Source organism: Pristiophorus japonicus, chromosome 3, assembly GCF_044704955.1.
Source record: "Pristiophorus japonicus isolate sPriJap1 chromosome 3, sPriJap1.hap1, whole genome shotgun sequence".
Taxonomy (NCBI): Eukaryota; Metazoa; Chordata; class Chondrichthyes; family Pristiophoridae; genus Pristiophorus; species Pristiophorus japonicus.
This window is the reverse complement of record NC_091979.1, coordinates 55,658,508-55,685,949: the sequence shown is the minus strand read 5'-3', so window position 1 is coordinate 55,685,949 and position 27,442 is coordinate 55,658,508. Positions and strand designations below refer to the sequence as shown.

At 43.9% G+C, this 27,442-nt stretch overlaps 1 protein-coding gene across 1 annotated transcript in view; it reads left to right on the top strand.

Annotated features, from left to right (window-relative positions):
- arhgap15 (Rho GTPase activating protein 15) overlaps window positions 1-27,442 on the top strand; it is an 833,101-nt gene that overhangs the window by 128,140 nt on the left and 677,519 nt on the right. Inside the window, exons 4-5 of the mRNA XM_070873559.1 lie at window positions 12,714-12,782; window positions 20,128-20,198. Coding sequence (XP_070729660.1) covers window positions 12,714-12,782; window positions 20,128-20,198 — 140 coding nt within the window. The remainder of the gene's footprint in view (window positions 1-12,713; window positions 12,783-20,127; window positions 20,199-27,442) is intronic.

Sequence of the window (27,442 nt, the reverse complement as noted above, 5' to 3'; positions counted from 1 at the left end):
TGGGTTAATAAAAGTCTCCCACCTCCGTAGTGAAATGAGTGGCAGGATGAATCCAATTCCTATTAGACACAAGATCAGAGTATGAATCTGCCCATAATGTGCTATCAATTAATACTAATTGCCAATCTCAACCACAGAAGATATAGGATATCTGGAGTGGGAAATAAACGTATTATTTTGATGGAATGGGGGAATTGGAGAACTCTATTTAAAATCGATGGGCTCAATTTTCGACAGTTATCTGTGCCGTTTTTTTGGCATGCACCATTTTTTTTGGAGTATATTAAAATCTCCAAGTTTCCCCAAAGTTTCTGCATCAGTGTAACTCAGTTAGTTACGATTTTTTTAGGTTAGTATTTTTTTGCGTCATAGTGAGCATAACCTGATGTCTGCGCCAGTTTTTCAGATTTAAGCAAGTTTGGCCAACTTACATTTTTCCTAGGACGGCGTATGTGACCACTCCCAAAAAACCTTCTGGGCACTGAAGAAAAACCAGCACACATTACAAAATCGGCGCAGAAAGACGCCATTGTATTGAGATGAAGTTTTGGAGGGAGTCAAGAAAGCAAAGGATATGCATCATGAAGCTTAATTTTTTTTCAAAGTCAAAAGGGAGAAAATGGAAATCTAATACAATTCTTAATTTTTGATTTTTTTCAAAGTACCACGCCACCACCGAACATCTCCTCACTGGGCTCGAGGGTTGGAGTGTCGTCCGGCAGAATTGCTCCCTCGCCCAGACACAGGCTCGGCTTCAAAAGAAGCCCAGTGGGGGAGCGGTGAAGCTGAGCTCCTGTGTCCGGGCGAGGGAGTGATTCTGCCGGACGACCCTCGAGCCCGGTGAGGAGACATTCGGTGGTGGGGTGGTACTTTGAAAAAAATCAAAAATAAAAGAATTGCATTAGATTTTATTTCTTCATTAAATGCCGAGCTTCCCGTTCTAAACAAGCCTATTGTGCATGCGCAGACCAGGGTGTGGTCCATACTAGGGCATCGACATTGGGGAGAGAGAGAGAGAGTAAAGAAGGTGTGTGTGCTTTGTCCTGCTGTTTTGAGCTTCTTGCAAAGAACAAGTAAATTATGGGGGAAATATTGACAATGCCATGCCTCGTGTAAGCCTTCTGCATGACTATGCTGCAGAGAAGAAGATTGATTAGACATCATCATCTGAGGAACCTCAGAGCACATAGGATGATGGGCAGGAGACCTTAGCCACATCGGATATATAGAGACAGACACTCATACCTGCACCTGAGTGATGCAGACTGTGTGAGAAGGTTGCATTTCTGCAAAGAAGTTGTAAACGAGATTTGTGAGTTAATAAAAGCAGACCTGCACCCTAGAAGTGCCAGGAGGACTGTTTTATCAGTTGAAGTAAAGGTTACAGCTGCACTTTCATTTTATGCATCTGGATCATTCCAGGCCACAACTGGGGATGTGTGCGCCATTTCTAAACATGCAACACATATCTGCGTTTGGCAAGTGACTGCTGCACTATATGCTCAGAGGAATGATTACATAAAGTTCCCCATGACCGCCCAGGCAATGCGTGACTGGGCTGTGGATTTCTCCAGGATTGCTGGCTACCCCAAGGTACAGGGCTGCATTGATTGTACCCACAGCGCCTTGCGAGCACCTTTGGAGGATTCCGAGATGTACAGGAACAGAAAAGGCTTCCACTCCTTGATTGTGCAACTCGTCTGTCTCAACATGCATCGCATCATGGCAGTTGATGCGAGATACCCTGGGAGCACCCATGATGCATTCATCTTACACGTGAGCGTTACATCTGCCATGTTTCAGCAGCAGCCTGAAGGGCAGAGCTGGCTACTGGGGGACAAAGCATATATCCTTGCCACGTGGCACATGACACCCCTACATGTGACCCGGACAGAAGCTGACCAGGAATACAAGATGTCACACATTGCAATGCACAGCATAATAGAGAGGACCATTGGCATATTGAAGAGCATTTCCGATGCCTGGACCATTCCGGAGGCTACTTGCAATACTCCCCTGAGATTGTCAGTCAGTTCACTATTGTGTGCTGCATGGTGCACAACTTAGCCATCACAGGCAGCAGCAGCTGTTAGTAGAAGACCCACCTGAGGTGTGAGTGGCTGATAATGAGGAGGAAGATGCAGATGACGAGAAGGAGGAGGAAGCCATGTAACTACCTGAACCCGGAGCACGAAGGTGGAGGAGGGCGGGCAGTCGTGCCCCTTTAACGATTGCTCGAGCCTTGCGCCAGCAGCTCATCCATGAACATTTTGCTGCCTGAAGGTTCAGTGGCAACTATTCCAAATGGACCATGTTTACTGGTTGGACGTGTTCCGTAATTGTTGCGTATGGAGAAGGTGTCAGACTGAACACTGTGAGCTCAAAGTAAAGTGTGACCGTAGTCTTTTATTGCAGGTCTCCAGAGTGCCTCTCCAACCTGTGAAGCCTTCTTAAATACCTGTGCTCCCAAAGGATTATGGGATCCCTTGGGACTCCGGGGAATGAGCTCTCTGGTGGCTGTACAGAGTAAATACAATCCACATATATAACAGTAATGTTGTGTTGTGTTAATGGAATAATGGAAATGGTTCTTCTTCAGTTCAAAAAGTTGTGTTAATAATATAACAAATAATTTTAAATAAATTTTATTCAAAAGTTTAACACTTGTTTGTACTTAACTTCAATAAAAATATTCTTTAAATAAAAACTTTTCAATTAAGATCACTTACAAACTTTTAAACTTGTAAATTTACATCACTTACAAAAAACTTTTAATTTGAGAACAGTTACAACAGTAACAACAATAAGAAGAAGTACAACAACAATAGCAGCAAAGAAAGGCTGCACCTACATCTCCTCCACCTTATTCTAAGACTGCCCGCTGCGCTTGGTCTTGGTGACTCCACTCCTGCCCGCTGGCAGTGGCGGAGCATTTCTCGGGTTGGTACCAAGCTTATTCTTTCGAGCATCTCGGGTAATGCACACTTCTTGATGGGGGGCGTGGGCAGGTGGTAAAGTGGAAGGCCCAGCTTAGGCCTCTTCAGAGGCTGGTCTGGGGATTGGAGTGGGAGTGGAAGTCGAGTCCTTCAATGGCCGCGGGGTCTGGGCGTGTTCTCTTATTGCAGCAGCTAACTCCGACATTACCTCCCTTATGTTCACCAAAAGGGTATCAGCTACCTGCGACATTCTATCCCTAATGTGCCCAGTCAGTGTTCCCATTTCTCGTGAGAGTGTTGTTACTTCTCCCGACAGTCCCGATACCTCATCACCCACCCCACTGATGGTGTCCAGGAGTGATCGCATAAGGTCAATGCTCTCCCCACTCATTGCCATCATCTGAACCACATCTTTACATCCTGCATCTCAGGAGAGCGTGTCGATCTCTCCTTCCCCTCCTCACCCTGGGTGTGGCTCGCTGCATCCCACTGGAACCCGCAGCCTCGGACTGTGTGAAACCATGGAATGTCCCAAAACTCATACCATTCTGGAAAGGGGCTGGCACCTCAATGGACGGCACAAGCACCTCCTCCAGAGTGAGTCCAACAGTGGGGGCTTCATCCTCCCCCTCCCCCTGCCCTTCCCCTTCCCCCTCAGCGCCCCCATTCTCTTTGTCTGGAATGTGGGATTGGAAGATGTTTTCTTCAGTCTCATCTGCATCTGAATCTTCTTCTGCATTGACTTCAGCCTCATCAGGATTGGCCTCAAGTTCTAAAAAATATAACAGAACAGACAAGTGGTTAGCAGTAGAGGAGTGGGCAGGGTGGCATGAGTAGGCTCATACAGCACAGGCAGCAGGCTGATTTGAACGACCACGATGAATGGTAACACATTGCATCAACCAAAGCGTAGCTGACAGAGATATCCCCATGAACCGAAGCATGGCTAGCCCATGCGGTAATTAACTTTTAGCAAAGCCAGACTGTGGAATTTGCAAGATTTACCCTCTCCCTCGAGTGTGGGCCCAGCTTGTGCAGTAGCGGTTGCTTTTCTCCAGGCAGGACCCATCAAAGCAGCGACCATTTCTTCCAAGGGTGTCAGTGAGTGCAGATTTGCCGGGCCTCCTCCTGTTAAAGTTCTCTTTTGTTGTGTGCCACCTTCCTCTGCAAAGATGAAAATATAACTTTTTAGAGAGGGTGTCTTTCTGCTGGGTGGGACATATACAACAGGTCACATTTACAATTGCAATTCCAGTGAATAAATGAAACTATTACTTACACTAACTACTTGACCAAGGTCCTGCCATTTATTTTTGCACTGGCCTCCAGACCTCGGGATGGTCACCATTGCACAGTAATCTTCTGCAAGTTGGTTCCAACGTTTCTTCATTCCTTTTGGTGAAACTTTTATGTGACTTCTGCTGGTATCCAGCTCGTGCCATCTGGCCTCAATTACAGTAACCAGTGCCTCCACTTCCTCGTGAGAAATTCTTGGTCCCTGAGCCGCGTTGCATATTGCAGCTCCGATGTCTTCCACTGAGAATCACATTTCTCACACACAACTAGCTCTTTAAAAATGGCCGAATGCAGATCGGGAGGTGTACTGGGCATGCATGCCCATAGCAGTCACGTAAAAAACGTCAATTTTTTTCCTGCATGCATAGAAGGGGGGGGCATCCTTTTTTTGGCGCAGACATTAGGCTCCAACCCCCAAAGCTAAAGGTTGTGCAGCACGGCGCCAATTTTAAAATTTAGAATGGGGAAACTTACAAGTTATTTTCATGGAGTAGTTGGGGCCAAAAAAAAGGGTGTAACTCTTGAAATACGCCAGAAATGGCATTGGGGAAAACTGATCCCAAAAAATGGTTACAGCACAGAAATAGGCCATTCGGCCTATCGAGCCCATGCCGACTCTCTGTATGAGCTCTTTAGCTAGTCCCACTTCCCCATTTAAAAACTGGCAGCAGTAATTGTGACCATGAAGCTGTCAGATTTTCTTAAGAATCCAACTAGGTTATTCATTTCCTTTAGAGAAGAAAGCCTGCTATTCTTACCTGGTCTGGGCTATATGTGACTGCAGTCCCACACCAACATGTTTCAGACTTCACTGCACTCTAAAGTTGGCAGCAAGCCACTCAGTTATATCAATCCACTACTCAATGCTTTAAGAAGAAGGTCTACTATCACCTTCTCAAAGCAAATAGGGATGGGCAATAAATGCAATCGATCACCAGCAATCCTACACCTCCAGAATGAATTCAAATAAATTGATTAATTTGTTCAAGTAAGACCCAGATGAATATATATCTTGTTAAAGCAGGCTTAAAATCTCCAGGAAAGGTCAAATACTCTGCAAAACATAACAATCCCAATCCTGTTCAGATCATGAGAATATCTATGGAATGCAACTAATCAAGGCCAAATATAATGTAATTGCTGAAGTTTAATTTGATTATCTTCAAAGTTTTATCTGTGTATTGATCTTCCCCAGGAAATTGAATAAATTAGATTAACTCTGTCACGATACAAATTGTGTGATCTGTTTGGAGGACTTGGGTCAAAACTCCATCAGCCACTGAAAGAGTATAAAACAATCAGATTGCTCCAATGAAATGTTACTGCATGAAAAGTACTCCAACGTTTGATATTATAATTATTTTTTACCTACCCACATAGTGAACCACTGTGGCTGCGAGTGCTTGATGCTGGCATTAATTGCACAAAATGGGGGAAAAAATTCATTCTTATGACTGGCATCAATTGCACAGGCGAAACATTGAACCTGTCTGGCTCACTTCTAAACTGGTTGAGCCATCAGAGAATATACGTATTTGAATATTTTACAGTGGAGCATTAGACCTCTGACCCAGAAATTGTGAAACCAGCTATGACACAAATCCAAACGTATTTGCCTTAATTGGAAGTGTCTGACCACTGCTGGGCTGGGCTGGTAAATGGGGCTGTGTGTGACAGTGGAGCATTTGATCAGGGAAGCGAAGAAGCAAGCCAACTGCGGAGGAATCTTCGATCCAAAATTTGCTTAATTTCTTGACTGAGGGAGAGAGGAAGCATGTAATCATAACGAAAAACTCGACAAATAATTTTTTTAATCTTCAACAAAATCAGCCACTGAGTACAAGATAAGTGGTTCATTCTCTGGTTGCCAACCAGTAACTAATGGGGTGCCGCAGGGATCAGTGCTGGGACCCCAACTATTTACAATCTATATTAATGATTTGGAAGAAGGGACTGAGTGTAACGTAGCCAAGTTTGCTGACAATACAAAGGTGGAAGGAAAAGCAATGTGTGAGGAGAACACACAAAATCTGCAAAAGGACATAGACAGGCTAAGTGAGTGGGCAAAAATTTGGCAGATGGAATATACTGTTGGAAAGTGTGAGATCATGCACTTTGGCAGAAAAAAATCAAAGAGCAAGTTATTATTTAAATGGAGAAAGATTGCAAAGTGCCATAGTACAGCGGGACCTGGAGGTACTTGTGCATGAAACACAAAAGGATAGTATGCAGGTACAGCAAGTGATCAGGTTGGCCAATGGTATCTTGGCCTTTATTGCAAAGGGGAAGGGGTATAAAAGCAAAGAAGTCTTGCTACAGCTATATAAAGGTATTGGTGAGGCCACACCTGGAATACTGCATGCAGTTTTGGTTTCCATATTTACGAAAGGATATACTTGCTTTGGAGGCAGTTCAAAGAAGGTTCACTCGGTTGATTTCGGGGATGAGGGGGTAGACGTATGAGGAAAGATTGAGTAGATTGGGCCTCTACTCATTGGAATTCAGAAGAATGAGAAGTGATCTTATCGAAACGTATCAGATTATGAGGGGGCTTGACAAGGTGGATGCAGAGAGGATGTTTTCACTGATGGGGGAGACTAGAACTAGAGGGCATGATCTTAGAATAAGGGGCCACCCATTTAAAACAGAGATGAGGAGAAATTTCTTCTCTCAGAGGGTTGTAAATCTGTGGAATTTGCTGCCTCAGAGAGCTGTGGAAGCTGGGACATTGAATACATTTAAGACAGAAGTAGACAGTTTCTTAAATGATAAGGGGATAAGGAGTTATGGGAAGCAGGTGGGGAAGTGAAGCTGAGTGCATGATCAGATCAGCCATGATCTTATTGAATGGCGGAACAGGCTCGAGGGGCCGTATGGCCTACTCCTGTTCCTATTTCTTATGTTCTTTTGTAAGATGTGAACTGGTACGAGTTAATGGAAGGACAAATATGTAGTACATAGTAACATGCATCAAAGCACAGTGGATAACATATTTCATATTTATCTGTGCAAATTATGTAGTGAATATGGTATTAAGACAGTGAAGTGACACTTCAGTAAAAAGGTTTAGTATGTGTAAAATTTAAACTGACACGTTTGCAATTCCCTGAAGGAGCAGCTGCCAGAAACTGCACTATTTCCTTTGGAAGCTGTCTTGCTGAAGATACAGAAGAATAATAGGAGTAAGAAAACACTTGGGGGACAAAGCTGTGTCACATAACAAACTAGAGCTGAAATATTATGGTTGAATAAAATTCAGCAAAATAGGTTGTTAGAGAAATGTTTTTTTTAGTGGAGAAATGCACTGCATTGAAAATACTTTATAAGAAATAGTCTTTATGTAAAGTCTAAGTTGTAATACACACATACTACCAGTGCATTCATTGCTTTCATAATTAGAATTGTAATATACCGAATAAAGAACTACATTCCATGTTTAATATAAACAGTGCAGTTGGTTTTTGTTTTACAATGGCTATTGTACATGTAAATGAGGATGGTAACGTGTGCATTTTGTGAAATAGCAAGGAATCTATCTATGAGTATCACTGAATACAGTCAACACCAATAGTGGTAATTTATGTAGGTGCCAAATGAAAATAAAATCAGCTGTCCGAAGAAGAGCAAATCCAATGCTGGGAGCCCGCTGGTGACATATCATGTCTAGGGTCAGGAACTTACTGTGAGAAACTTAAGCGTGGGGGAACCAATTACTTTTTTTTCCCCATTCATTCACGGGATGTGGGCGTCGCTGGCAAGGCCGGCATTTATTGCCCATCCCTAACTGCCCTTGAGAAGGTGGTGGTGATGAGTCGCCTTCTTGAAGCGCTGCAGTCCATGTGGTGAAGATACTCCCACTGTTGCTTTGTCGTGGCGATTTGGTACAACGGAATGGCTTGTTAGGCCATTTCAGAGAGCAGTTAAGAGTCAACCACATTGCTGTGGGTCTGTTGTCAAATGTAGGTCAGATCAGGTAAGGATGGCAGATTTCCTTCCCTAAAGGACATTAGTGAACCAGATGAACTTTTACGACAATCTGGTAGTTTTAATTAACTGGATTTAAATTCCCCAGCTGGTGTGGTGGGATTTGAACTCAAGTCTCTCGATCATTAGTCCAGGCCTCTGGATTACTAGTCCAGCAACATAACCACTATGTTACCACATTTAATATATATAAAATCAGAACACATTATTAGAACACAATGCATATCTGGCATACCAAACTATATTGATTTTACTACATCAAACTTAATACATGAGCTATAGTATGTGAAACAAAAGCTGATTTAACTCAGTTAATCATCCAAAATCAATGGGACTTACTTGTACAGTAATTGAAGTAAGGGAGTCTAAAAAATAGCAGCTTGTAGCTTTCACATGATTTCTGCCCAAATGTCAGCGCAATTTGGGTGGAATCGACTGATATAGCACAAAAGACAGCAGAATTTAAAATGTAAAGGAGTTATGCTCATAACCACTTGCGCCCGAATTCCCGTGGTCTTTTATGCTGGTTCAAAAGTCAATTCCTCCGAAGCAGTTCCCTACCCAAAAAGTTGTTCACGCCCCCAGGTCGGCATGGCAAGTTTCCACTGATTGCATGTATTCATGGGTGTTCATCACATTGTGCCCAGAATTTCGGGAGGACAAGCACCCATCGTCCCATCCATCATTAATAACCTGCAGCTGCAGGGACCAGCAGTCAATTGAAGCCTCACTCTGGAGCACGCGGTGTCCACCGGTACGCTCGCGGCCTTCCGCGAGAGGTGGGCGCCGGAAGGGCTGGAGTGCATCATCACCCCCGGCAACCAAATTTTAATTTGATTTTATGTTTTAAAGTTTAATTTGTTTTAATTGCCGGTGCTTTTAGTGTCCCCCTCCCCTTTTATAGGGGGCACTTGTAAAATTTATGATTTTATTGCCCAAAAAAAATCACAAAAAAACCCCCCAAAAAAGTCCAAAAAAACCCCCCAAAAAACAAATAAAAGGGCAGTTAAAAAATGTTTGGAGTGTCCCCCAGATTGTGGGGCACCTGATTTAATGTTTATTTTGTTCCCCCCCAAAAAGAGTTGAAGCCTCACTCTCAAAAAAACAAAAAAAAGGGCCTTGGGAAATGTTTGTAGTGTCCCCCAGATCGGGGGGCACTTGATCTAATGTTTGTTTTGTTTACTCTAAAAGAGTTGAAGCCTCACTCTGGCCTGTTTCTCATACTGCTACTATAATTACTTTAAATTCAGTTTAAATGAGTTCCAATTCAGTCAATTGATCAACCCATGGTACGCAAGAGCTGTGATCATAAGTCAATTGAAACCACTGACTCATCTGTTTCTTCAACTGCTGCAATTACTTGAACACACTATCAACAATAACAACTTGTATTTATATAGCACCTTTAACATAGTGAAACATCCCAAGGCGCTTTACAGGACTTTGTGAGACAAAAAATTTGACACCGAGCCATATAAGAAATTAGGGCAGGTGACCATAAGCTTGGTCAAAGAGATAGATTTTAAGGTGTGTATTGAAGGACGAAAGAGAGGTAGAAAGGTTTACATAAGAACATAAAGAAATAGGAGCAGCAGTAGGCCATACAGCCCCTCGAGCCTGCTCCGCCATTCAATAAGATCGTGGACTCAGCTCCACTTCCCCACCCGCTCCCATAACCCCTTATCCCCTTATAATTTAAGAAACTGTCTATTTCTGTTTTAAATTTATTCAATGTCACAGCTTCCACAGCTCTCTGAGGCAGCGAATTCCGTAGCTTTACAACCCTCTGAGAGAAGAAATTTCTCCTCATTTCTGTTTTAAATGGGTGGCCCCTTATTCTAAGATCATGCCCTCTAGTTCTAGTCTCCCCCATCAGTGGAAACATCCTCTCTGCATCCACCTTGTCAAGCCCCCTCCTAATCTGATACGTTTTGATAAGATCACCTCTCATTCTTCTGAATTCCAAGGAGGAGAGGCCCAATCTACTCAACCTTTCCTCATAAGTCAACCCCCTCATCCCCGGAATCAACCGAGTAAACCTTCTTCGAACTGTCTCCAAAGCAAGTATATCCTTTCGTAAATATGGAAACCAAAACTGCACTCAGTATTCCAGGTGTGGCCTCACCAAAACATTGTATAGTTTTATTCTCCATCCCCTTTGCAATAAAGGCCAAATACCATTGGCCTTCCTGATCACTTGCCGTACCTGCATACTATCCTTTTGTGTTTCATGCACAAGTACCCCCAGGTCCCGCTGTACTGTGGCACTTTGAAGGGAATTCCAGAGCTTAGGGCCTAGGCAACAGAAGGCACGGCCACCAATGGTTGAGCGATTATAATCAAGGATATTCAAGAGGGCAGAATTAGAGGAGCGCAGACATCTCGAGGGGTTGTGGGGCTGGAGGAGATTACAGATAGGGAGGGGCGAGGCCATGGAGGGATTTGAAATTAAGGATGAGAGTTTTGAAGTCAAGGCATTGCTTAACCGGGAGGTAATGCAGGTCAGTGAGCACAGGGGTGATGGATGAGCGGAACTTGGTGCGAGTTAGGACACGGCAGTTGAGTTTTGGATCACCTCTAGCTTACGGAGAGTAGAATGTGAGAGGCCAGCCAGGAGTGCATTGGAACAGTCAAGTCGAGAGGTAACAAAAGCATGGATGAGAGTTTCAGTAATGGATGAGCTGAGGCAAAGGCGGAACCGATATCAGTTTAAATTAGCATCAATCAGTAATCGTGAGGTCTTATTGGCCATGTTCCAGTCAATAATCGATTAAGTTATGTTGCTTGATTGCACTGATTAGTGGGAGGTTTTACATTCGGGCTTATGCAAATGAGGTTGTGTGGAAATTTGGGTGTAACTTCACCTCGCCAAATTGGGTGCAGTGTCTAGTTTATTCAGGTGCATTTTCCCAATTGCACCCCTAGCAGAAACTCCAGGTACAGATGTATAAATATGGACTGTACTTTTTATATTTGATTCTAGCTTGTTTTTACTGCTTGACCATATGGAACACAGTATCAGTGTAAAATATTTTTTTAAAGCGCCAAGACATTTGGAAATACTGGAGTTTTACTTGAAGTAGACAATTATTCTATAGCCCACAAATCATTGTTGTGAGATTACTCATTTTTAAATAAAATTAACAAGAACACAAATGCTATTGCAACTGGTTACTAGATCCATACCAGTTTTATTTAGGTTTATTGTTGTTTTCCTTTTATTTGTTAAATTCACAAAGATTATGGGGTCGAAATTTGGGACAGCCAGTTTTGAGGCGGTGTCACCGCCTGAGTGCTGATTTTACCGCCAGTCGTTAGGTGCAGGCTCCAACTGCCAAATTCAGTTTTTACGGCCAAAAATGAGCGAGGAGCACTAAAAAGTGGCATTGCACACTCATCCTCGAGTGGGAGCTCAGGAGGCCGACTGAATTTCACATCGGGAGGCTGCTGCCGTGCTAGCTAGAAAACGGGAAGAAAGAAAAAAAACCTCAAACTTCTCCAACCCACACACTGTTAGAACTAATGAAAAAATGAAGAAATAAATAAAGATAAAACTTACCTTGCTCTCTGCCCAATTCCACCTGAGTTCCACTGTTTAACCACCACTTTTTTCAGGCTGTACAGGCGCCTGCCGGTACGGTAGCCATACAAACAAAATATTGCGCTAGAGGCGCCAAAGAGGCATTTCACGTGTACTGACGTCATGATTTCCAAGGCGTTAGCTGGCGCTACGTAACGTTTTAATGCCCTTAAAAAAATGACCACTGAATTTTGCATCAGGCGTGAATAGCACGCAGCGCCACGCCTAACTTCCAGTTAACACCTAACACCAGCGTTATCAGTAGGCATTAACAACCGAATGTCGACCCCTATATTTCCAGTTTACTTACGGCTATACAGCTATTTATATTCAATATGATGTAATTACATTTTTTAACCTGAATCACTGCATAATCTAAACTTATTTACATTGGAATTGAATGCAAAGGCCTACTTCCTTAATGCAGGCTGGTTAATTTGATGTAATTTAAGTTTAACTCCATAGTTTCTAAACATATTGCACGATAAAACATTTCAATACTTTCAAAATGGACCGTTCTGCCATTCTCGTATTGTTATCGGCTTTGTGATTATAAAACTGGTAAGCATGCCTCATTAAATAATCTTGTGCAACCACAGTAGAGTGACTTGCCCTAGTCAGACCAGGCTACTCTCTTGCTCCACGCCCAGGACCGTGTGTATAGAGCTTGATTGATACTCTTCTAGACTAATAATTTTGATGCATGTAGTGATGAATATACGAACGTCTAACATGGCAAGCATTCATTTTTTTTTCTCAGATTTTTTTAAACCCCCCACCCCCCCCATTCTTGAGTTTGAATTTTCCTTGGTGCATATTCATTGTACGCACAAACAAGTGTCTGAGATAATAATCCTAAAAAATACATTGAGGACTAATATTTATCTTTTAACGTGTATTTTTGTTTTGTCTTGCAGATATCCCGTCACAGGCGAAACCACTCTCAGCACAACCTTACAGAAATTACTGGGATGGTGGATCAATCTGTAAGTGTTCTGTACTGGAAGAGTTAGCTTACATGTCTTTTGGTTGAATGTATTTCCTATCATATATGGGGAAACCAGAGGCTTATATTTGTTAAAGAAAAGAATTGAAGGACTATAACTTGTGCTGGCATGTGTAAGTGTGGTTTTCCGGATAGAGATATTTATTTCCAGGCTACTGCCCGTGTCTGGAAGTAAGTAGAGTATAACACACACTAATCATGCTGTCGAGATTATTCCAGCATCAATTCCTTCTACCTGGAACTTGATCATAGAAAGCCATTGACCTCAATATATCACCAGCACATTGCAAGTGACAAAGCCGCATGTCACTTTGATTACAATGGGAAATGGTCTTTGAAAGGTAAACTTATTCATGCTCTCGGGGGTTTGTTTTTGACATGTTGATCCCATAAAGGATACAGACTGTAACATGAAGTTTCGTATGTGGACATGATGAACTAAAAAGAGGAGCTAACCCTAGTTGACCAGACTGGAGACTCTTCCTTCATGTCTCCAATTAATGACTTCCTAGTGCCTCATCCCATACTGCTGTCCTCTAACTGACAACTCCTATCCTGTCTTTCTGTGACTGCCTCATTATTTTCATTTGCTTGACTGTACTATTCTATCTAAAAGCAGTGATCAACATCAAAATGCCAAAAATTATCAACTGTAGCATGCCAATATTATGTTTATGATACCTGTGGGTACAAATGTTTGCAGGATACTTCTGGTTCCATCTTAGTTCTGCCTGAAGTGATTCACACAATTCAAAGTAGCTATATTGCCTGTGAATAGTGTACTTGCTTCAATCTCTAAAATGTATGGTCTCTAACAGTATTGTAAAAATCACACATGACCCAATTATTTTGCAGTACTGAGTAAGAAACAGCTTCATTTACAAATTTACTTCCTTATTATGTAGTTTAACAGAGTAAAAGAATGAACTTTCATTCACAGAGCGTCTTTCATGACCTCAGGACATCCCAAAGCACTTCACAGTCAACAAAATACGTTTGAAGTGTAGTCTATTGTAATGTATGAAACACATCAGCCAATTCGCACACAGCAAGCTCCCACAAACAGCAATGTGATAATAAGCAGATGATCTGTTTTTGTGATGTTGGTTGAGGGATAAATATTGAACAGGACATCTGGAAGAACTCCCCTGCTTCTCTTTGAAATAGTGCCATGGTATCTTTTATGTCATGTTTGTAACCTTCACATAACTGTAACCCTTATGTTACAACACTGTATACATCTGAGTAATGCACATCTTGACCACAGGGGGTGAACTTGTGGGAGACACTCCTCACCTGGTCATCCAGGTAAATAAAGGGAGGTCCCACGCAGGGTCAGCACTCCTTGGTCCTGGGAACAAAGGTTCAGGTCACATCGTGACTTTGTCTGCAGTACATGCCTCGTGTGATTCTATAGTAAGGTGTAAGGACATCACATTTGACGACGAGAAACGGGAATCAACGACCCACGAGGATGGCCACCGGTAGGACTGAGGAATGGTACTGTGTTGCTGAGGACTGGGATGATTTCATTGAGAGGCTTCAGCAGAGCTTTGTCACGAAGGACTGGCTGGGAGAGGAAGCGGCTGGCAAGCGGAGGGCGCATCTACTGACCAGTTGTGGATCCAAGACGTATGCGCTGATGAAAGACCTGCTCGCACCCGAGAAGCCAGCGGACAAGTCTTTTGAAGAGCTCAGCACTCTGATCGGTGAGCACCTCAAACCAGAGAGCAGTATACACATGGCCCGGCACCAGTTCTACACACACCGGCGTCGGGAGGGACAAAGCATATCGGACTTCGTTGCGGACCTTCGGTGTTTGGCCAGCCTCGGTAAGTTCACAGACACCTGCAAGGGGGAGATGTTAAGGGATTTCTTCATTGAGGGCATTGGTCATGCCGGGATTTTCAGGAAGCTTATTGAGACCAAGGACTTGACTTTGGAAAGGGCAATGTTGATAGCTCAGGCCTTCATGGCAGGGGAAGAGGAGACCAAGTTCATTTACACGTGCAGCCCTGGTTCCAACATGGCGATGGACCAGGGAGTTAACATTGTAAATGAGATTCAGAACCCCGCAGGCAGGCAAGGGCAATTCGACACCGCCCAGGCAGCAACAGGCGCGAGGGTGGGCCAGGAACAATGGCAGGGGGATCGGCAATTCACACCATCACAAGGGACAATGCATCCCGGGATGGGACCATTGACACTCAGCAACAGAATGCTCAGGAGTAATCAAAGAGACAATCAGAGAGGAATGCCTCAGCTCATGCTGGAGGTGTGGTGGCAGACATGCTGCAAAAGCCTTTAGATTTCAGCAATTTCTCTGCAGAAACTGTAACTTCAATGGATATCTGGCCAGAATGTGCAGAAAGCCCATAGCGAAGCTAGTTTACGAGGCAGAGGAATCAGACGAGGGGTCTGCAAGGCAGGGTGATGTTTGGGGCAAAGCTATGGACGCTGAAATCCAGCGGGTTCATGTGGCAGATGTCCACAGCTCGTATACCAATGATGATGAAAGTTCTATTAATTGGCATCCCGGTACGCATGGAGCTGGACACAGGAGCCAGCCAGTCACTTATGAGTGCCCAACAATTTGAAAAACTATGGCTACTCAAAGCTAACAGGCCCAAACTGGAACGCATTGACACGCAGTTACGGACGTACACCAGAGAGATCATCCCAGTACTAGGCAGTGCAAACTTGGTGGTCACACACAATGGATCGGAGAACCGGCTGCCACTCTGGATTATCCCGGGGAATAATCCTGCGCTCTTGGGGAGGAGCTGGTTAGCCGAGATGAACTGGAAATGGGGGGATGTGCATGCCATTTCATCTGTGGAGCGAAGTTCATGCTCACAGGTCCTACAGAAATTAGAGCCACTTTTTCAACCAGGTGTCGGGACTTTTAAAGGCACCAAAGTAGTGATACGCATCACCCCAGACGCCAGACCAGTGCACCACAAAGCCAGAGCCGTGCCATATGTGATGCGTGAGAGAATTGAGAGTGAGTTGGACAGGCTGCTAAGAGAGGGCATAACTTCGCCTGTTGAATTCAGTGACTGGGCAAGCCCCATCATTCCTGTCCTTAAAGCGGATGGCTCGGTCAGGATTTGTGGCGACTACAAGGTCACCATCAACCGAGTGTCACTACAGGACCAATACCCACTTCCGAGAGCGGAGGATTTTTTGCCACGCTGGCAGGTGGCAAGCTGTTCACCAAGTTGGACCTCACTTCAGCCTACATGACTCAGGAACTGGCTGAAGAATCCAAGCTTCTGACCACCATCACTACGCACAAGGGGCTATTCGTTTACAACAGGTGTCCGTTTGGCATTCATTCAGCGGCCGCTATCTTCCAGAGGAACAGGGAAAGCTTGCTAAAATCCATCCCTGGAACAATCGTATTCCAAGATGACATCCTAATCACGGGTCGAGACACCGAGGAACACCTTCACAACCTGGAGGAGGTGCTACGCCAACTGGACCGGGCAGGCTTGCGACTAACGAAGTCCAAGTGTGTGTTTTTGGCCCCAGAGGTCAAGTTTTTGGGCAGGAGGGTTGCCACAGACGGGATCCGGCCTACCGAATCCAAAACGGAGGCGATCTGTCATGCGCCCAGGCCCGGCAACACATCAGAGTTGCGATCATCTCTGGGAGTATTGAACTACTTCGGGAACTTTCTGCCGAACTTAAGCACATTGTTGGAGCCGCTGCACATGCTCCTGTGTAAGGGTTGTGAATGGTTTTGTGGGGACTGTCAAGAACGGGCTTTCAATCGGGCGCGGAATCTGCTTTGTTCTAACAAGCTGTTTTCCTTGTACAACCCCTGTAAGAAATTGGTTTTAACATGTGATGCATCATCCTATGGGGTTGGGTGCGTGTTGCAGCAGAGTAATAATGAGGGCCAACTCCAACCTGTGGCTTATGCCTCCAGGTCGCTCTCCCAGGCAGAACGGGGATATGGGATGGTTGAAAAGGAAGCACTCGCATGTGTCTACGGGGTGAAAAAGATGCACCAGTACCTTTTCGGCAGAAGGTTCGAGTTAGAAACGGACCACAAACCGTTAACATCCCTGTTGTCCGACAGCAAGGCTGTCAATGTCAATGCGCCAGCTCGCATACAGTGGTGGGCCCTCATGCTGGCTGCATATGACTAAACCATATGGCACCGGCCAGGCACCGAAAATTGTGCTGACGCGCTCAGCAGGCTCCCACTGGGATCCCCTCCTATCCCTGATAAAGAAATGTGTCCTGACCGGGGATTGGGCGCCCGCACACGGAGCGTGTCCCGAGGAAGTCAGGCCGTTTCACAAACAGATGGACGAGCTCTCCATCCAAGCCGACTGCCTGCTATGGGGCAGCAGGATAGTCATGCCCCAGAAAGGAAGGGAAGCATTCATCAGGGAACTCCACAGCGAGCACCCAGGCATTGTGCTAATGAAGGCCATTTACCGGTCACATGTATGGTGGCCGGGAATTGACTCAGACCTGGAACACTGGGTTCGCAGGTGCACGACGTGTGCTCAGCTGGGAAATGCCCCCATGGGGGCCCCACTCAGCCTGTGGCCCTGGCCCACCAGGCTATGGTCACGTATTCACGTAGACTACGCGGGCCCGTTCATGGGAAAAATGTTCCTGATTGTTGTCGATGCATACTCGAAATGGATCGAGTGCATCATATTGAATTCGTGCACGACATCCACCACCGTGGAGAGTCTGCGTACGGTCTTTGTAACCCACGGGTTGCCGGGCATCCTGGTTAGCGACAATGGCCCGTGTTTCACTATCTTTGAATTCCAGTAGTTTATGTCGGGTAATGGTATCAAACACGTCAGGACAGCACCGTTCAAGCCGGCTTCCAATGGCCAAGCGGAACGTGCGGTTCAAATCATAAAACAGGGCATGCTCCGGATTCAAGGACCCTACCTTCAGTAACGCTTATCGCGCCTCCTGCTGGCCTATAGGTCCCGGCCGCATTCGCTCACGGGAGTCCCGCCCACGGAAATTCTCATGAAACGCATGCTTAAAACGCAGCTGTCCCTCATTCATCTGTCAGACATTGTTGAGGGCAAGCGCCAGTCCCAAATCGAATGCCATGATCGCAACTCAGTGGGGTGATGCATAGAAATCGATGACCCTGTATTCGTTCTCAATCATGCTTTGGGACCCAAGTGGTTTGAGGGTACTGTAATTGGCAAAGAGGGGAATAAGGTCATAGTGGTCAGACTTAACAATGGGCAAATACGCCGCAAACATCTGGACTAAGTAAAGAAAAGGTTCAGCATGGACACTGAGGAACTTGAGAAAGATCATGAGATGTCACCCACACCACTGCCAATGAATGAGCAACAAGGACATTCACCAGCATGCACAGTCCCTGCGGCCAGCCCGGACAGGCCGGAATTACCTCAGGCGACAGAGACGCATGCCAAGGCCCAACCACCAGAGCCCCAACTGCGGCGCTCCACGAGAGAGCGTCAACCGCCTGAAAAACTCAATCTTTGACCCAAAGACGTTGTGGGGAGGTGATGTCATGTTTGTAACCTTCACATAACTGTAACCCTTATGTAACAACACTGTACACTGTATACACCTGAGTAATGCACACCTTGACCACAGGGGGTGAACTTGTGGAAGACACTCCTCATCTGGTCATCCAGGTATATAAAGGGAGGTCCCACGCAGGGTCAGCACTTCTTGGTCCTGGGAATAAAGGTTCAGGCCACGTAGTGACTTTGCCTGCAGTATATGCCTAGTGTGATTCTATAGTAAGGTTTAAGGACACCACATTTTACATCTATGGCCTTGGTTTAACATCTCATCTGAAAGTTTTCGACTTCAACTGTGCAGCACTCCTTCAGTGTACCATGAGGACAAGCGATTTTTATCATTATTCAGAAATAAACATTTTCACTACCTTCAATATTTGGGTAGTAAATTGTATTACCTGCATTAACAACAACAACATGTATTTATATAGCACCTTTAACATAGTAAAGTGTCCCAAAGCACTTTACAGGAGCATTATGAAAGAAAATTTGACACTGAGATACATAAGGAGATATTAGGGCAGATGACCAAAATCTTAGTCAAAGAGGTACGTTTTAAGGAGCATCCTAAAAGAGGAAGGAGTGGTAGACATGCAGAGAGGTTTAGAGAGAGCATTCCAGAGTCTTGGCAGCTCAAGACACAGGCACCAATTAAAATCGGGGATTCTCAAGGGGCTCGAATGAGATGAGCACAGATAGCTCAGAGAATTGTGGGGCTGGCAGAGATTATAGTGATAGGGAGGAGCGAGGCCATGGAGGGAATTGAAAACAAGGATGACAATTTTAAAATTGAGGCGTTGCTTAACCGGGAGTCAATGTAGGTCAGCAAGCACAGAGATGATGGGTGAATAGGATTTGGTGTGAGTTAGGACATGGGAAGCAGAATATTGGATGACCTCAAGTATATGAAACTCAAAAAGGTACAGTAAGTAATTAGGAAAGCAAATGGAATGTTGGCCTTTATTGCAAGGTGGGATGGAATATAAAGTAAGGGCGTCCTGCTATAACTGTACAGGGCGTTGGTGAGACCACACCTGGAGTACTGCGTACAGTATTGGTCTCTTTATTTAATATACTTGCATTGAAGGCATTTCAGAGAAGGTTCACGAGGTTGATTCCTGAGATGAAGAGGTTGTCATATGAAAAAAGGTTGAGCAGGTTGGGGCCATACTCATTGGAATATAGAAGAATGAGAGGTGATCTTATTGAAACATATAAGATTCTGAGGGGGCTTGACATGGTCGATGCAGAGTGGATGTTTCCTCTCGTGGGGGGGATCTAGAACTCGGGGGCATAGTCTCAGAATAAAGGGTTGCTCATTTAAAATAGAAATGAGGAAGAATTTCTTCTCTCAGAGGGTTGTGAATCTTTGGAATTCTCTACCCCAGAGAGCTGTGGAGGCTGGGTCATTTGAATGATAAGGGAGTCAAATGTTATGGGGAGAGGGCAGGAAAGTGGAGTTGAGGCCCAGATCAGATCAGCCATGATCTTATTGAATGGCAGAGCAGGGCCGCGGGGCCAGATGGCCTACTCCTGCTCCTATTTCTTATGTTAAGTTTATGGAGGGGTAGAATGTAGGATGCTGGCCAGAAGTGTGTTGGAATAGTCAAGTCTAGAGGTAACAAATATAGAAATGCATAAGAATTGTTATGGGGTGTCATGCCATGCCAAATCAATTGACCTTACTATAACTGAACTGATTTTTTTGTTCTATTTAGTGGTAATTTTCTGTTTACGTGGCTTGTTTTCATCTGTATCCCATCGTGTTGCTTTCAGTGTTTACAACCACTGGAGAAAAATGGATTCCTTAATAAAGCAAAGATTACAGAGGGAGGAAAAAAACTGAGGTATGTTTGAACAGCTTCTGGTCTTTCTCTTCTACATTGGCAGGCATCCAGTGTTAGTTTGGCTGCCATTGAGTATGTTAAGACACTGCCTATTTTTATGTTAAATGTTTTACTTTATTCTGCTTTCTTTCAATTTTCATAGAGGATTTCAGTAATGCAATTAGCAGTATGAATGTTCAATCCAAAGAGACCTCTGGTGTATTGTACAATTCTGTTCATTAATATCTCTTGTGTAATCCAGTACACAATTTATGTCTGTCTATAACTAGCAGTGACAATATTTGAGTGGAATGATAATGGCTTTGATGGGTATAGAGGCAAGCATTTTACTATGAAAAGACTTTAGGGTAGAAATTGGATCTCATTGCACCCGTTTTATGAACTCAAAATGGGCCCAATGAGGGCCAGTTTGGGAGACCAACAGCAGGTGCCACAAGAACGCCTGAAAGATATCTGACCCAATATTAGGTCGAGCTGTTCTTCAGTCAAATGGGCCTATAACAGACATTAAGCTTTTTGCATATACCAATGAGGGGCCTAACACTTGTTTTAGAACCCCTTCAGAGCAATTGAGCTTCCCTGAATGGAATACGTCTGCATCTCCTCCCCCCAGGTTTTCCAGGCATGACTGTGGTCCAGGAAACAACTGCCACCAAAAAGTTGATTTTTTTTAAAGATTTGATGTAGAGCAAGGAGGAGCAGGTGTGCATTATTTCTGAGGTCTGCTGTTGGACTGTAATTGGCCCCCTCCCATTCTCCTCCCAAGCTCCCCCACCCCCACCCCCCCCCCCCCCAGGGGCTTACCTTCAGACTGTTGCCGATGAAGAATGAGGCAAGAGCTGCAGGTGGAAGTATGACATGCATTGGCAGCTCGCCTAAATGAAATTATTGAGGCCTCAGGCCCAATTCAGGGGCAGCCTCAGGCCTCTATGCACCCCAATAGCCCCAAAATAAGGCCTGAAAGAAGTTCCACCCCTTTAGGCCACTGAGGGGCTGAATTTGCATTGCGTGATCCATGTTGCACTCCTTCCAGCGACAAAAATACTTTGGGGTCAAAATTCAGTTTCTACCACAACCTGCTGCCGCTCGCGGGAGGCAGCAAATGGGTGGCGAAGGCCTACCTTCGAGGGAAGCGGCATCCACACCAGCACAGAAATTCATTCGACTCTTTGGCAGAGACGCCAAGAGCTAACGCTGTACCTGCTAACGCCACCCACGTGGTGACGTCATCCAGTGTACAACACCTCCTTGGCACCTCTATTGCAATATTTAGTTTGAACGTCGGCCTTCCCAGCCGGAGTTCTAACAGCCTGGAAAAAGTGATGAGTAAACAGCGGAACACGGACGTAATCGGCCAGAGAGCAAAGTATTTATTTCTTCATTTTTTCATTAGTTGTAACAGTGGGGAAGTTTGTGAGTGGGTCGGAGAAGTTTGAGGTTTTTTTTCTTTCTTCCCTTTTCTTCCCGTTTTCTAGCTAGCATGGCGGCAACCTCCCGATGTGAAATTCAGTCGGCCTCCTGAGCTCCCGCCCGAAGATGAGTGTGCAACGCCACTTTTTAGCGCGGCTCTCTCATCTTTGGGAGTAAAAACTGAAATTGGCCATTGGAGCCTGAACCTAACGGCTGGCAGTAAAATCAGCACTCAGGCGGCAACACCGCCTCAAAAACGGCAGGACCGAATTTTGACCCTTTTAACTTTAAAAACATTGAAAATCAAATTTTTACTGCAATCGGTGTGGCGGTAATCTCTGAACACTTGGCTTTTGGACGGTCAGGAGTTAGGTTGTGATAGTGGGAGTATAACTGCCCTAATAGACTTATACTATATTCTTCTTTAACAGTCTAGCTATATTGAGATTCTGTGAAGTAGCAAGATTGAAATTCAGAAGGATAAATAATTTTAATATCTCTTATGATTCCTAAAGAATGTTGTCCTATCTGGATTTCAGGTTAACAATTGAATAAAATGTAATCCAAAAATGATGTTTCCACTGCACTTGCAAAGTCTAATTTCACCAATATAGAATTGTGCAATAACTGTATGGGAAATAAGAGTTAAGACTATAAATAGAAAGCAATTATCCCATTGCAAAGTAACATTTTCTACTTCCTTTCAAGGCAAGTATTCTTAAAATGTCTGCCATATTCCCAGTCAAGTGTTGATGTGAATGAAGCACATAGAACTAAGTGTAATTCAGAGTGGAACAGATGGTGGTACACAGTAAAATCTATCAAAAGAGGCAGGTCTGCTATTTAAAGTGTTCCATTATTAGAACTTTATTCATGAATATTATGTTTTCCTTACCTTCCCCACTTTTACTCCACATTCTTAACTGATTTCTGTCACTTGGATCAATTATTGAACGAACCTCTGGCTTATTTTCTACAATAATGTATTTGCTCCAGAGTAAACTATAGTCCCATTACCATGACATCGATCTTCTCTTCTGCTGCAATTCACAATTTTTCCCCTTAAATTATAGGATTGTTCTGTTGGCCCCAAGTCCAAGAAGTGTCGGAGAAAGAGTACTTATCAGTACTCTCAATATTGCTACTACAAAGTTTTATTCAGAAGTCATATTCAATGCTGCCAATTAAATCGTAGTTTCTTCCCAGATAACTTACCCCATCCAAGAGCACTGATGTCAATTAGAAAGCCTTAGTCCATCACTCAAGTGCCTGTTCTATTATGTCCCAGAGCTGAAAATGTAATATTACAAAATTCTATCATTCAATCATCTCAGTCCTTACACACATATAATAAAAAATTTAAAATGGTATCTCTGAGCTGACACAAACAATTAATTTTTTTCCATTCATGCAAGCTATGTTCATTAATCAGCAGCTTCCTGCCATTAAGACTCTAAGGCAGGACATTTAAAGTGAATAAAAATGACATTGAAATCAGTATAATTTGCAATTTAGAGGATGGACTGAAATTGAGCAAGACATTCAAGAGTACTGCAAAGGTATCTGTATTTCTTTCCTCTTCAAAGATGAAGGGTATGAATTCAGATAAGGAACTGTAGGTTATTTGAGAGGAAGTAGAGATGAGCATATGTATCATTCAGTTCTGAATGATGCTTTGTCCCTCTTTATTTCCTTTAACAATTCAGAGTTCATTCAGCAGGAAATTCATTAATGTTGCCAAAAGTAACTGGCAGAACATCACTCAGAAACTGAGTGTAGCTATCTCATGCAGGATGGGAGTGGTTTGAAGTGCACAACAAGTGGTAAGATTGGAAGATTCAGGTCAAAAAGAAGTCAGCCAGGATCGAGACTTCTATGAACTTTAGAGAGGTAACCCTCCTCTCCTTTGACTTCTTCAATGAAGAGTTTATAGCATGATAGGAGATAGCAATACAATGGAATCTCTACCGAAAAAGAACAATTTTATCAAAATATTATTGTCTATTCTATTAATTAATGCTTTCACATTTCCCTCATTTATTCCTACCTTCTTTCTGGTCTTGCTGCTGTTGTTGGGATGGGGTGCATTTATTACAAATTTTTGAAGAATTTGATGGTATGCTTTGTATTTCTAAATGTGTAAATCTGGCAATTGTTCCTGTTTACAGTAAGCTCAAAGGGCAAAATCTTCTTCTCAAAGACTATAACCATGTCTTGAAAATAGATTCATCGCAATCATAATTCCCCCACATTCTTTGGAAATGGTAATTGTGCCAAAGGCCTGGAGAGAGGCAGTTGTTACACCTCTAATCAAGAAACTATAAGCCAGTTTGTTTTAGCCCAGTTGTGGGTAAACCTCCTGGGAGTAATTATCACTTTTGGCACAGGTGGTAACTGGAAGGAGCAGATAGAGCACCCGTTATACACCCCCCACAATTACCCTTTCCATTGAAGTTAATGCAGAGGAAAATCAGACGGAATGTTTAACAAGCGGCCAATCCACTACCACTAGATTCCACCTGCACCGAAAGTGAAAATCCCCCCCGCTAGAGTTTATAATATGTGAGGAAATTAGTCAAATCTTGCAGCATTAGCTGACCAGCAGTTCTAAAGGGCACATCATGCTTGACTAGCGTAACTAAATTTTTTAAGGGATCTGTCGAGTGCATTGATAAAATGAGTGCACTGAATGTTGCATATCTGAATTTTGAAAAGGTGTTTCATAAGGTGCTGCATAAGATACTTGTTGCAAAAATTAAGGCACATGAGGGTAGACTTTTGTCTTTGCCTGGGTGGTAACCTGGCGGAGTGGATTGCTCGCCCTTTATAGAACCTGCCCGATTTTCATTCCATTGAAATCAGTGGAATTAAAATAGGACAAGTTCTATAAAGGGCGACTGATCCACTCTATAAGAGATTTCCGCCAGGCGCTGAAGATGAAAATCTACCCCATGGTATTTAAGGAAATGTAGCCACGTAGTTAGAGTGGTTCTGAATGGATATTTTTGGGGATTGGCAGGATGTAGGTAATGGCTTGCCCCAGGAATATGTTCCAGGAGCTCTGTTGTTTTCCATTGGATATGTGATCTTGATAAAAATGTAAGAGGAATGATATTGAAGTGTGCTCTTACCTTATTAGGGGGCATGGCAAACTATGAGGAAGATCATAGGAAACTGCAGAGTGGATGGAGAGATGACAAATGAAGAGGATGTGGAGTAGCTTAGTTTAGGAAAATGAACAGTGAGAGGGAGTCTACCCTAAACAGCATGCCCCTGATATTCCTCTCCTATGCACCTGGCAAACAATTCGATCTTAGGCACAGAGGAGAGGAATAAAGTGCAGGGTCTCCTTTATGGTGCCACACCCATTTCCGAGGCTCTGCTCTGAAAATTAGTGCAGCCATTGTAACTCCAGGGAAATTTCAACATTTTCAAGAGCAGCTCTTGATTTTCTTGATTTTCTGTACTGGGAGGTCGGTAAGCTGTTGGCCAAATAACTTCACCGCTTATAGCTAACTTGCCATATTTGTGATAGTCCTATTCTGACTGCTGTTTTCCTTCCTGCTGGCCTTCCTTTGAACACTCCTTTGGTGTTCATCTCCCACAACAACATACCTATCACCACCAACTGGCTCCCGCAGCTGCAAGCAATGCTGACCATGGGCATTCCATTCGGCCAGTTGATGGCAGTTTGGATTTGAGCATAAGTACATAAGAAATAGGAACAGGAGTAGGCCATTTGGCCCCTCGAGCCTGCTCTGCCATTTAATAAGACCATGGTTGATCTGATCATGGACTCAGTTCCACTTCCCTACCTGCTCCCCATAACCCTTTATTCCCTTAACGCTCAAAAATCTGTCTATCTCCATCTTAAATATATTCCAATGACCCAGCCTCCACAGCACGCTGGGGCAGAGAATTCCACAGATTTACAACCCTCTGAGAGAAGAAATTCCTCCTCATCTCAGTTTTAAATGGGCAGCCCCTTATTCTGAGACTATGTCCCCCCGTTTTAGTTTCCCCTATAAATGGAAATATCCTCTCTGCATCCACCTTGTCGAGCCCCCTCATTATCTTATATATTTGGAAGAGGAAAGACAATTCCTGAGAAGGAAAAGCAGGTGAACTGTGGGTGGCCCAGGGATTATGGCAAACGAGCCAAGCCCGACTACTGTGGCATGTAAGAGAGCTCTACCTTCGCTGCCTATGACCCAACAGGGAGGCCGTCGTCAAGTTATGCTGTCTACTGGGTCTGGTGTTCACAAGACTTTTTGCCAGATTAATCAGTTGTCTGTAAATTGTTGCATCAAACTGGTCACTATTCCAGGGACGACACATTTGTTATTTTCCCAGTGGAAAGGAAGGAGCAAGTGGAGAAAACCTGGCACATCTGCCAAGTAACCCAAAAGTGCAGGGCCCCATTGATGGCAGCTATCAAGGCACCAAACAACAATCCCATGAATTAGATGAGTTGAAAAGGATTTAATTTGATCAATGTACAGGTGATCTCAAATATGAATTGCATCAGTTTCCCAATATTTTAAAGATTTAAGATACCACACTACTAGCCGCAATGCATTCATCACTTATGCCACAATTATTTGAAGGAGCAATAAGGTTGCATGGGTGGCTGCTGGGAGGCCAAGGATACCTTTGCTGTCCTGCTATTAATGCCCATCTGAAGCTGTCAAACTGAGGCTGAAAGAACATACAGTGAGGCTCATGTCTCCACCCAAATTCTCGTAGAACATACCACCAGTATTTTGAAGCAGCACCTCTATGGTCTAGACATGATTAGATGAACTTCTATTATACACCCTCAAGAAAGTATCAAAGACCATTTGTGTCTACTGTATTCTGTACAATTTTGCCACTCGAAGAAGGGAGCACATGCAACCAGAAATGCAGGAAGATGGGTTTGTGCCCTTACCTGCAAAGGAGGAAGTGAAGAGCTGCTGCACTCTCAATTCCATGCGCACACTCCCCAGGTAACTCAGAGCTCTCTCCACACGGGAAAACCCATGTAGGGGGATTATTTAAATCATGTTAATGAGCTAATATTGCAGAATGTGATGGGTTTGGACTTCTATTCAACTAGTGCAGGTTATCATGCAAATGATAGAAGCCTGAGCCATTTCTTGATCCAACTGCAGGATTAGACCTGGATTCTGGGGCAATCCCAGCAGATTGGAAAACCACAACTGTAACGCTCCTATTTAAAAAAAGAGGCAGACAAAAATTAGGAAACTATAGATCAGTTAGCTTAACATCTGTCGTTGGGAAAATGCTGGAGTCCATTATTAAGGAAGCAATAGCGGGATATTTGGAAAAGCATGATTCAATCAAGCAGAGTCAGCATGGTTTTATGAAAGGGAAATCATGTTTGATAAATTTGCTCGATTTCTTTGAGGAGGTAACGAACAGGGTGGATAAGCGGGAACCAGTGGATGTGGTGTATTTGGATTTCCAGAAGGCATTCGATAAGGTGCCACATTAGAGGTCACTGCACAAGATAAAAGCTCACGGGGTTGGGGGTAATATATTAGCATGGATAGAGGATTGGCTAACTAACAGAAAACAGAGAGTCGGGATAAATGGGTCATTTTCCGGTTGGCAAACAGTGACTAGTGGGGTGCTGCAGAGATTGGTGCTGGGTCCTCAACTATTTACAATCTATATTAATGAATTGGATGAAGGCACCAAGTATAATGTAGCCAAGTTTGCTGATGATAAAAAGATGGGTAGGAAAGCAAATTGTGAGGAGGACACAAAAAATTTGCAAAGGGATATAGACAGGCTAAATGAGTGAGCACAAATTTGGCAGATAGTGTATA